The 12,878-nt window shown below is 35.6% G+C and overlaps 1 protein-coding gene across 3 annotated transcripts; it reads right to left on the bottom strand.

Moving 5' to 3' along the window:
* Positions 1–1,825: 1,825 nt before the first annotated feature.
* On the bottom strand, positions 1,826–10,819 carry eno1b (enolase 1b, (alpha)). Of its 3 annotated transcripts, none has more exons than XM_030421370.1 (12): positions 10,692–10,819; positions 8,603–8,697; positions 8,016–8,111; positions 7,327–7,385; positions 7,165–7,234; positions 5,733–5,866; positions 5,407–5,629; positions 5,044–5,241; positions 3,670–3,871; positions 3,309–3,417; positions 2,948–3,006; positions 1,826–2,214 (listed from the first exon to the last, which is right to left on the bottom strand). In XM_030421370.1, exons 2-12 carry the CDS (start codon positions 8,685–8,687, stop codon positions 2,145–2,147), a joined length of 1,305 nt encoding a protein of 434 aa, XP_030277230.1. In that variant the 5' UTR covers positions 8,688–8,697; positions 10,692–10,819; the 3' UTR covers positions 1,826–2,144. The 3 variants fall into 3 exon arrangements, with proteins under 3 accessions (XP_030277230.1, XP_030277231.1, XP_030277232.1); XM_030421371.1 differs by lacking the exon at positions 10,692–10,819 and adding an exon at positions 8,846–8,881; XM_030421372.1 differs by lacking the exons at positions 8,603–8,697; positions 10,692–10,819 and adding an exon at positions 7,802–7,811.
* Positions 10,820–12,878: the final 2,059 nt, after the last annotated feature.

Raw genomic sequence — 12,878 nt, 5'->3', positions numbered from 1 at the left:
ATCTTCATGCCACCGTTCTTGCTTCAAACAGTCCTCTGGGGACCTTATTATCCTGTCTATTCAGTTATATGGAAAAAATATGTATTTCGGAGTTTTTTATTATTAGCTCATTAATACTGTATGTATGTTATAATCCTGAGTTAAAGTTTCTCCTCCAAAACTACATTGTTTGTTGTTGTACATCCAAAACGTTAATTTTCCTGATTATACCAACATATCTTTCAATGCAAGCCTTTAATTGTAATGGAGTATTTTTACATTTTGGTGTTAGTGCTTAACCTGGCGGATCTGAAAACTTCCTTAACAACTGATTATTATTATATAAAAAATATTTCACATGGAGAACTCATGTATAATTAAATAGTTTGCCCTCTTAAACATTATAAGTTGAATTTCACATTTTTGTAACAACTCACAATCACACTACTCAACATTAGTTGAGATGTTGCAATATCGGGGCTTACTTGTATGTGCATGGATATGCAATAAAGGCAAATTGATTGTTTCACATTTTGGGGGGGACCAAAAATATTCACAACACACTGAATTAAAATGCAGATATTTCACAGAATAAACAATAAAATATCCCAATATCTAACTAATTTTGAGTAGTGTATATAAAATGATTTTTAGATATGTTCATTAACTATATATGTGATAAACATATAGAATAATATAATACATATGAACTTATAACATAAAATCATACTATTAGTTACAATCTTTATTATGATTTGATGATCTACTCAGAACTTTAATTGTAATTTTAATGGAGTCATATTTATATATGTACATATATGTGTGTATATATGTATATATGTGTGTTCAGTCTTTATAGTCTCTTGTATGTATCCTTATTCAAAGAACATATATATAAACACATACAAATAGTATATACTTCTTAATCACAACATGCAACTATGCTGTGCAATCCAATTTCTGTGTGCAATTATATTTTTAAGTCATTTGTATACTTATTTTCAACACACTGTGTTCATAAAAATTATGGCTGCAATTATCCAATTGTCCCCTTTTGTCAAATCTGTATGTTAAAGGTGAATAAATTGTATGAAACCTTTATTATTTATACTTCATTTTTCCGTTACTCTATTTTGTCTTACTGTCTAATTTCTTCCCCCCCCCCCCCCCCCCCCCCCAATCAGATCATTCAATTATTTTCCCCTCTGTTTTTGATCAAACTTCCTCAGTGAGTGATCAATAAAGTCTCATCTCCAAATGTCTTTCCTGCGAGGCTAATGAGACTGAAAATCTACAAACCCAACTGATTACCTGTCATTGTCTGTTTAATTATTAGTATAATTTGATAACCAAACTACTTAGCTGGAAACAGGTTGTACTGTATTATGCAAGTTTTCAAATGAAATCATGCATTTGTATCCATCTGTAGAGGAGCTTGTGACATTTTACTCCGTGTGTGGCAGTAAAGACGTTCAAACAGTTCATACCTACACTCAAAGCTCATGATTGCACAATCTGATTGAAGTCAAGCCCTATTTCAAATAGACACCGACAGCTGAACAAACCTGAGTCTTGCTGCAAGGGAGAAGATGATTTAAAAAAATGCAAGTGTGTGTGTTAATGAGACAGGTAGAGGGTGTTAGAGATAAAGAAAAATGTCACTTAAAAAATATTACACAACTACAATGTTAGAAGACTTGTGAAATATGAGTATATTGTCAACAGTCTGATTCAATGCAGTGCTGTTCTGATTTGTTTGCTTTTGTCTGTCTGATTTGATACACTGAGACACATCAGAGATGCAGAGACGGCCACAGCAAAATAAAATGAAACATGACACAAACAATCACGACATATTCTGTCACTAAGAAAACTTTATTTACTCCAATTGTCTTTAAGTGCAGCTTTTGTCATTACAGTGTTGTAAATATATTATACTTAAGTTATTATCAGGTCTATTATTTTATTCCACATTAACAAAGAGCACAGTATACAGTATACAGTAGAGGGCTTGATAGTCAAGTTCTCCTTATATGTTAATTACCACGATTAGAATATTAGTAGTAGTAGTTCTACTTCAACCATTATTGCTTTGATGTGTTTTCCATTACTAGCCAATGTGTTTTCATGGATTTGTAGGTAAAGTAAATGCTCTGTCCATCCATTTACTTATTCAGTGGATTTCTGAAGTTTTTTCCAGCGAAACGAGCCGCATCTCCCAGTTCCTCTTCAATTCTACAATAAAAGAAGTTGAAATTGTTGAATAGTTGAATAAAATCAGGGTGTTTATTAGATTTTGTACAAACAAAAAAAATCAAAACTTAAAATCAATACAGCACAAGTTAGTGAAGCGCCCTTAAGACTTGGTATTTTGCCCAAGGACAGCTTCTTAAAACCTGCATCACAGCATTGTGTGCCTAATGCTTGTTCTCCAGAGCTCACACTGGGTGTCTCCTCACTTTTAACTTCAGACAGATTATTTTTATTTTTTGGGATCGTCACTGTTCATGTCTCGCGTAAAATCTGAAGAGAAATTTGATTTATTATTTCAATCCAAACCAAGACCTTTTCCTGAATCTAACCCAGAAGTAATAAAGCTAACTACTGAAAAATGTAGATGTTCTTTTAAATACCCGAAAATAATAAATCCACCAAGTCGAAAACCTCTACCCACAAAGGGGGCATGTTGTGAAAATGTATCCATCTTTACTACATAAAGATTTTCCGGAAGAAAACTTCTCATAAACACCAACCAAAACATTCTTACAAGGCAGACTATTACTCTATTGACATAGATCTTAGGTCACAAGAAACCAAGCTCTTCCCAGTAAAACACCAAGTTTTTCGTGAGACTGGAAGTACGTAGTGGCACTGTCGCACAAAAGACATTGTAGGGATTTTATTTCACAAATTGAAGAGTAACACATGCAAGGTAAAATGCTCCATTTTCTATGAGAATCAGACTTACCTCAGAATCTGGTTGTACTTGGCCAAACGCTCAGAGCGACACGGTGCCCCAGTCTTGATCTGTGTGACAAAATGTATACAATGATTTATACATTATATAAAACTACTGTTTTTTTTGTTTACTTGTGTAGCACAAAGACTCAATTTCTTTCATTTCAATTCAATGTTAAATACAAATTATAAATGAAAATAAAAATAACCATGAACCTTTAATATGGCCAATTGTGCTGAAATTTATAAAGTGGAAATAAGTGTACAGTGACAGTGGAGATAAATCCATAGGTTTTTAAGTAATTGTCCAATTTCTCATCTTCCCAAAAGGACAGACTGATGCAATAAACGCTTTTAATATCTGAACTTACCTGTCCAGTGCACAGGCCGACCACCAAATCTGCTATGAAGGTGTCCTCAGTTTCACCAGAGCGATGGCTGACCATCACACCCCAGCCGTTCTCCTGAGCCATCTTACATCTGTGCAGATGAGGCACGAACATCAACTTGTAGACAGTATGTATGTATGTATGTATGTATGTATGTATATATATATATATATATATATATATATATATATATATATATATATATATATATATATATATATATATATTATATATATATATATATATATATATATATATATATATATATATATATATATATATATATATATATATATATATATATATATATAAAACCAAGACTTATTTCAAAGTGTAGACTCACGCTCTCATTGACTCTGTAACTGTGCCAATCTGATTGACTTTAAGCAGCAAACAGTTGCAGGCCTTCACGTCCACAGCCTTGCTGATACGACTAGGGTTGGTGACTGTGAGATCGTCTCCAACAACTTGGATTTCTGTGCTTCCAGTAAAGTCGGTCCAGGCTGCCCAGTCGTCCTGGTCAAAGGGATCCTCGATTGAAACCACTGTGAGTTAAAGAAAGCAGATATTTCTCATCAGGTGAAACAGATTATCAGGATGGCTCTAACTGAAAATCTGATTTTGTTCCATCAAAGTATTTAATAATATTTCTGGTGTATTACAGCTTGAGTTCTACAACATTACGAGAGTTAAGTTCAACAAGGGCAAGGAACACAAATGACGAGACAACCAGATGATTAGAAAGGGTCAGGTTAGCCAGATTAACCTCAAAGTAAATTGGTTTAGATAATCACTGAAAGTGAGTGTACATTTAAATTAAAATGTTAAATGTAAAATCCCATATTTCACAGGATCACTGTGTACAACTATGTCAACACCTGCATGTCAAAGTTGAATCAACAAATCATTCTATGTACTAAACAAAAGATGGTTTGGATGATAATTTGAGCATTTCAGATACAACTGCCTAACCTCTGTGAATAAAACCTGTAAGATTGTCTGACTGCTCGTGTTTTTCTCCAGCAGCAACCTGGTTAATACAATTGTATTATTACCAACAGGAATTATGGCCAAAACTTAGCTACAATAAGACCTACGCTGTGATAAACCCAAAATATCCCTCCATTCTTAAAGTATCATAAATCAGAAGACATACCCGCAATGCTGATCAACACTTGTTCTTAAATTTGGAGGGTGACTCTTCAAACTTTATTTTTGTACAGGGTTATTTTTTATTTCAAACCAAAATGATTGTTGTGATAAGCATCCATGACTTAAAGTTCTGTTGTTGTTGTCATTGTTAGTCAAAGGACAAATCTGTGTTATCTACATTTTGGCAAGTGCTTTGATCAGTTTTCACTTCTTCAAAAATGAGATGACTTTCAACCCTCTTGTTTCCCTTCTCTTTTCATTTTTCATATCTCTTTAAACCTGGGCTGCAGCTGCATCTAATTAATTTTTTTTTTCTTCAATCTTCAAGTATAAAAGAGAAACTATGTTCAATGTTTTTGACAGCTTTCCAGGGATAAAACAGCTGTTTGATGCTGTAAAGTGGTGTTGACAGTAGCACACCATCAATATGTCTAGCCCTCTTAGAAGAAGGAAAGACAATGCTAAGGATCCCTTCCATTCATGAGGTCACATTAACTCTATATTGTGTGTCCTGTTCTGTTCCTGCTAAATAATGTGTAAAAAGACAAAGTGTTCGAGAGGTTACCTGGATAATCCTTCACAAAGCTCTTGTAGAGATCAGCCAGCTCGTTGGGAGTGATATAACGGCTCGGGTCATCAGGAGACTTGAAATCCAGGTCGTATTTTTTGTCCCTGTAGAATTCAGACGCTGCAACGTCCATGCCGATCACAACCTCGTCTGTGTATCCTGCTTTGGCAATGGCCTCCTTTATTAACTCCAGAGCTGCAGATTTAAACAATACATATGAACAGACCTGTTTACTTATCATGATGAATGCTGTCAAAGTTGTATCAGGAGCCTTTTTGGTTTTGAAATTAACCTGTAAGCAGTCCTCTTAATAAAGTTAATAAAACAGTAGCTCAAACAAAATCATTCCTTTTTACGGACCTTCCTTGTTCTCCAGGATGTTTGGAGCAAAGCCACCTTCATCGCCCACATTAGTGGCATCCTGGCCGTATTTCTTCTTTATGACATTTTTGAGATTGTGGTAGACCTCAGCTCCGATGCGCATGGCCTCTTTGAAGGTGCTTGCACCAACAGGCAGGATCATGAACTCCTGCATGGCAAGCTTGTTTCCTGCATGAGAGCCGCCGTTGATCACATTAAAAGCCTGATGGAGGGGAGAGAGATGAGAGTCGTAACTTCAAAATGAAATGGAGTGGAGAAGAGAAAGAAGGAAACTGATGTATGTAATTTGGCCTACAGATCCTCACCGGCACGGGCAAGATGACCTCTGGGTTTTCTGCAAGGTCAGCAATGTGACGATACAGGGGGACACCTTTCTCTGCTGCACCTGCTTTGCAAACAGCCAGGGACACACCCAGGATGGCATTTGCTCCGAGTTTGGCTGGAGAAAAGCAAATATCAACAACAAAATTGTTTATTTAGAGAAGGTCAGTCACCATATTAGCCATCTCACTAGTAGCATCCAGACTGCCTTTAAGAATCCTGGTATTCTTTCTGTTTGATTCTTTGAACTTCCTCATCTTGCCCACCTCATTGAGTCATTTCTTTTAATAAAGAAACATGTCAAAAATCAACCTGCACTGTCAGCCCACAGCATGGAGATTCTAGTAAAACCTTAAACTTGACTTGTTTTGACTACTGTAACTCCCTCTTTTTGTGCATTACTGAGTCCTCTTAGACTTATCTCCTTTCAGTCCAAAATGCAGCAGCTAGGCTACTTAAAAAAAAAAACAAAAAAAAAAAACAGTTGTTAGACTAATCACATACTAGGCCTTGCACAGGCTGGCCCGAACGTTACAGAGAAGAGTTAACCTGTGATGGAATTTCTGTAGAGCTGGTGGACTTGTGGTTATGAAGAACATGCCGGGAGACCTGATGTCTTAAGAAGCAGCTTTTACTGACAAGCTTGATCAAGGAGAATAATAGTGGTAGTTTGCCAACCACTAGCATTCTGAAGAGCATTCCGATCAGTAGTCTAATTAACCCTTGGCTGGATGTCCAGATAAGGTAGTCTAATCTGAACAAGGCTGTAATCCATAGGCCAGAGTTACTATGTTTACTAAAGTGTGACCTTGTTCTAACTGTATGCTATACTCCATCTTTGGGTTTATGAACATGCATTCTGTACTTTAGACAGAATAAACAGTCTAACCTGAGCTTAGCAAAGAGACAATTGTATCCAAGGACTGATGGACTTACTGAGAGAGACAGAAGCTGCACTACTTGTCTCTCTATTTTACTCTAATCTTGGTTTTTACAGAAACAGGTCTTTTTGCTCCATCCTTATCAAGGACAGCTGCAGTAAGCTGAGAGAGAGAATAGAAGGTCACTAACTAAGAAAGAAAATTCCCTCAAATAACCCTTTTATAAATACTATGTTTGCCTTTAATTTGGCTTATTTTGGTGTGTGCTTTAATTATTCATACATATATATGGGTACATTTGTATGTACAGTATATGAATTTTGTATTTGTGTACTCTATCCTGTAGTTACTTTGTAACTGTGTAATTTAAAAAGTGAGATACAAGAAAATATTACTATCGCACAAAATAGACAGATACAGCACATGCATTACATTTTATGGGAGATGCTCTATAATGCCACACAACAATGATCTTAAACAAAGATACAAAATAAGTAAAACAGTTACAGTTAAGGGCATGACTGCCATCACTTACATTTGTTCTCTGTGCCGTCCAGGTCAAGCATCATCTGGTCGATTCTCTCTTGCTCAACCACAGATACATCCTGAACAGATGAGAACAAGTCAGGAAAGATTCACATCAGTAACATATTAACAACAGAAACACACAGACTAAGAGTGAGAATCATTGTCTTACTTGGCCAACCAATGCAGGCGCGATAGTGGAATTTATGTTCTCTACAGCCTTTGAGACTCCTGTGAAATACAGATTAGTGTTAGTATTCTTAAGCAACATTATGGGCAATTCTTATAGAGCCGATAATATAAATATAGAATCAGAAATGCATGCAATTTTATTTTATTTTTTTAAACATACAGAGAGGCATGCAGTAGTATCAATTATATCTTTTTAATTACTGTTTTGGTTAAGAAACATACTTTTCTTCAACATTTGTTATTTTAGAGTTGAACCATCCACAGGCTGAACATCAGTAGAGGAGTGAGAGCATGCTTTACTGACTTTTCACATTGCAAACCAAATCTTGTTGATTATCAAAAGCATTCAATGATCAGCTACAAATAAACTGACGGTATAATTAATCGTTCCACTGTCAAATGCACGGATCTTAAATTTTTAATTATGAGGGACAAGGCAGCGGAAACTCACTAACCCATTCACATCTGGCAAAAAGGAAAAGAGAACATGGAGAGCAAAGATGACAGAGAAAGAAAATGAGCAAGGTACAAAATATTGTATTTTTCAAGAAAGTGTATTCTGCTTCAAAGTACAGAGGCAACAAAACAAGTTTATAATTGCTAGTAAATACACCTATCATTTAACCAATTCTTTCCAACTAAAAGAAAACACAAAAACGGTGTACAAACCTTTCCCAAGGTAGCGAGACTTGTCATTGTCCCTGAGCTCCAAGGCCTCATAGATTCCAGTAGATGCTCCGCTTGGTACAGCTGCCCTGAACAAGCCTGTGAGAAGTAAATGAGAACATTGGCAGAGTGACAACATGAGAATCAATGATGATGATAAAACACATTTTGAAGCATCATTATGTAGAAATTGTCATTTTGTGCAATTTGGGGCCCCCCACAGTTTCTGGGTGCAACACCACTGTTGTAAATACAAATCCCAGGTCTGTAACAATGTGTCAGACGTATGTAGGTTCTGACTACAAACAAAACTCATTCCATCATAACAATGTTAAATGTTGAAAACCTGTATGTTGATGTAAACATGTATGCAACGCTGTGATCCTACCCTCTCATAGAAGTTACATAGTGCAGAAACAAATGACAGAGACAACATTCACCCTGTTACAAGACACTGTACCATCAATGTGATTCTGAAACTGTTATTTAACGCAAAAAAAAAATTATGAGATATTGTACTTTTTTTTGCCATCGAGGCACATTAACAAGATGTTTCTACATTGTCTAATAAGTAATACATTGTTGCCTACCTTTGTCAGTGTAAAGGTCAACCTCTACGGTGGGGTTTCCACGAGAATCAAAGATCTCTCGGGCGTGGATCTTGACAATAGACATGTTGTAGGACCTTGAGATGAGACAGAGAAGTTGAACTTGTTATTATCTGGATAAACATGCACTGTGGCCTGTACCATCTCTGGTTTGAGACAGAAGAATAATACAAATAAAAATGTATCACAATCTAAAAAGCCTTTTTTCCCTTACTACTGCCGCACCTCTTTTACACCCTTTCCTCCTTGGAGCTTACTCTCAAAAATATCCTGACCTAGCTGCAAGCTTAGGCATGCTAACAGGCATGCTACCATTCTAATTGGATTAGACCTTCATCTGATTAATCACATGGCATAAGGATGCAGAAAGTGCTGCATCTGTCAAAGCAAGGTTAAGCTTAAAGCTACGACTAGCCTGTGTTGCTGCAGTAAACTGAATGAATTCAAGTAATTTTTTTTTACACAGTTCTGATGCTACTTTGATTATAACACATTTTCTGGCATTGCAATGTCCCTCAGCCATTAACCACAGCACAGTCCCAGGTAATCCCTCCACTTTGCTTGCCAGATAAACAAGGAAGTCACCACAGTGACTCTTTCTGCAGACTGGATTGCGCACTAGAGACAAGAACATAAAAGGTAACTGCAATAAATAATAATGTACACATTTATACTGCAACATTACACTGTTGAACTTTATCATCAGCTGATAAGTAATCTGAATGCCAAGAAAGAGGTTGAAAAAAAAAAAACACAAAAGCAATTTGAATTTTACATTTTTATAGGATTGTTGTGTTTTGGACATTAGGAACTAAGGCCATCAGACAATTTGGGGCTATAATTGACGTAGAGTGTAGTCAGAATAAGGCATAAACACATACAATGGGCCATTAAACTCCAAAAACATTAAATGCGTATGTGCTTGGGAAACATCTTTGGAACAATAGTTATCGCAGATGGCAATTAAAACACTGACAACAATATGATGATCATTCCTGAATGTGTTTTATCCGAATAATCTAGATATCATGAATATCCTGACATGACTGACTGTCTGTCTCGATTGCATTTCACATGAAAGTACGTTTACTGAAAAAGACGTGTCCTATCTGCAATGCAATATAAACATTTGTTTGTTATGTAATAATATAATGTATGGTCAAGCGTTTCCAGTATCCTTAAGTGCCATTTTTGGGATATTTTGAAGATTATCAGGATACATCTCGAGATCATGACATAAAATGTTCATATTGTCCCATATCCATTTGCAACACTAGATTCAAATACTGAAAAGTTAATACACGAGTAGAAACAAGTCAGATAATAAATACCAATTTCATAATTGAATGCATAGCGAAATATCGTTCTACCAAAAACAGTTGTAGTTCCTGTATGAAAATGAAATGATACGGCAACAACTTCAGTCTTTTATGTATTTCATAGGAAGCGTACAGTTTAATTAACATTGCTATATAGTTTTGATGTTATATCTGTAAACTGCGGCAACGCATGCATTTTCCTAATTCACTTTGCATTGCAGCCAAGTTATCAGTCAATATAGATCACCATCATAATGGGAAATATCCCTTTATCTTGAGTAAATCTTCGCCTTGTAAATCATTGACTGACACTCACAACTATCGGTTTAAGGTCCACTTACTAGTGGAAAAGAAAAGCTAGCAAGTAGCCATTAAGTTTGTGTGTCTTTCCCACATGAACCACTTCAACTTTACGATGTAACGTTACAGTAGTTTGAGATTTGCCTGCGATAAGTTATTTTGACAAAATAACCACAACACAAACTATAAAACCACATTCAATAGTAAGTCATTAAAGATTTGAAAATGAACTTCGTCGTCTTCTAGCCAGACCTCAGACACGTTTCCGGTAGCAGCATTAACTTCACTTTGACTGGTTTGTTTAGCCAACATTAGCTAGAAAACGATGTCACGACTAACCGTTACACTTAAAACGATACCAAGAACCTGTCGACAAACTAAACCCACTAAACAGACAACATATAAATGAAACATTAATGTTAACCATGAACAGTGCAAAAAGTCATTTCTACCTTGCTGTCAATCGGTGGCAAGTTCAGGCAGGTGGGCAGAGAGGAAGTTGAAGTGCTAAAGCAGCGAAGATAACGGTGGTGAGAGAAAAGAAGAAGAATTTCTTCTTCTACCTATGTATTCCCAGCACGTTTGACTTATTGCGCGCCTGTTGCTGCCCCCATCGTTTATAATATGAACTACACCAAATGAACACATTAAGACTCTCCTAAACCTGTTTTCACATCTGTAGGTGACTTTGTTCTTGCCCTGTATGGTACAGATAGAACAATTAGACAATAAGTTGAAGGACAAAATTAATAAAGTAACGATTTTGAAAATCTCTTAAGCATTTAAGTCATTTGATAAAAAAATATATATATATTGTATATATATATGTTATGTTTCTGGCTTTTTCATATGTTTAGATTTGATGCTGTTCCTTCTCCTCCAAGACATTAAATCAGTTATAGGCCTGTTTGATTTTTGGAGCGTTGGTCAGACAAAACAAGACACTTGAATATGTCGATTTGGGCTCTGAGAGGTAAAAGTTAAGAGTTCATGAATAACATGTAGTAGGAAAGTGTGAGTGTGAGACAACTATGACTGCAGTTTGTTCAGTTCAGGTAGCGCACTGTAGGAAGGTGTGAGAAAGTAATTTAATGTAAGCCCCTGGGTTGAATACAGACATGCCGCAGAAGGGATTTATATCACTATGTCAGACTGATTTGTAAAACTTGATATCCTAAAAGCCTACAGGTAAAAGCATTGAGGTATGATGTATAATGTTAACTCCAGGTGCTCACATTACTTACTTTCTCACACCTTCCTGCTGTGCTTTACATGAACTCTCTTGGATTTAATCTTTCATCTACATCTTCACGCTTGCCGGTACATGCACAAACTATGCATTCCTTTTTAACAAAACAAGACAACTTGGAATTTTCCATCGCCACTTCTCCCCAATGCACCATCATCAGTAAAATATATTAAATCAAACATCTTTGAGATTTGGAATGTTCATCAGAAAAAAAAAACAAGACAATCAACACATTTCAATGTGTTGACTTAAACACTGATGGATATTTTTTTTACTATTTTTAATTTAGAAAATAATCAACTGATCAGACAACAAGGTAAAGATTCTGTTATTCAGTTTCAGAGTCAAGATGGAGTACAGATCATTTATAATCAAAGGGACCAAATTCTGCGACAATTAACACTTTGAGGAATGATGAGGACTGAATCTTGTTCTTCATTTAACTATAAAAGAAAAAGGACATAGGCCCCATACATGGTTGCATTATCAATTTCAGAAAAGTAAAATGTTGAGTGAAATGCCGTTGTGTTTCCTAAAATGGTGCTTTTTTTATCTGAAATCTTGGTGTGTTTTTAGTTTAGCTAAATTAAAAATTATGCATCAAAGCATCAGCTAGTAAAAGATGTGGATCCAACTGATCAGCACCGGTAGACTTTTTAGGACCAATGCAACACAGAGCTTCAAATACTTTGTGATCAGAGAAGGGCCTTAATGAGAAACTACAGAGTCTAGAGCTAACTGAGATAGTAGGAGCATCAAAAAATTAGTCAGTAGCTGATAATCCAGAATTCTCTAAGATATTGCCTGCAGCAGCAAAGTGCTTGTTAAAGGCATCACACTGTTCTAGTTTGTCAGAAACTTTGGAAGAGTCACTAGTTACTTAGGTAATATTGAATGGTGACAATTAGATAGGGTTTTAACAGTCTTCCAAAATTTAGCTGGATTTGGATGTAAAGAACACTAGAACTACAGCATTTTTTTTATTATTAGAATGAATATTTATGGTTTTTTTTTATCCAATTGCAGGCAACATAAATTACTCTGAATATGCGAAACCTTGGAACTGATAATCTGCAAAGTAACTGGTAACTAAAGTTATTAAATACATGCAGGGGAGCAAAATGTAGCCCACAATATTTGCCTCTGAAGGAAAAGTACTTCAGAATTGTACTTGCGTAAATATATTATACAGAAACAATATATACATAGATATAAATACATGTATAACTTACTTTTACGTGTACTCTTGATGCCTAAATATATTTATTGCCAGACATATCGTACATTTAATATCATATACATTATTAAAGTATTTCTGATTCTGATTCTGATATACTCTAGACTTTTACTAAAGTATCAATCATATGGTTGTTACCATGATTTAACCAAA

The sequence above is a fragment of the Sparus aurata genome, chromosome 6 (assembly GCF_900880675.1).
Source record: "Sparus aurata chromosome 6, fSpaAur1.1, whole genome shotgun sequence".
In the NCBI taxonomy this organism is placed as follows: Eukaryota; Metazoa; Chordata; class Actinopteri; order Spariformes; family Sparidae; genus Sparus; species Sparus aurata.
The sequence above is the reverse complement of the archived record's forward strand: the minus strand, read 5'-3'. Positions and strand labels throughout refer to the sequence as shown.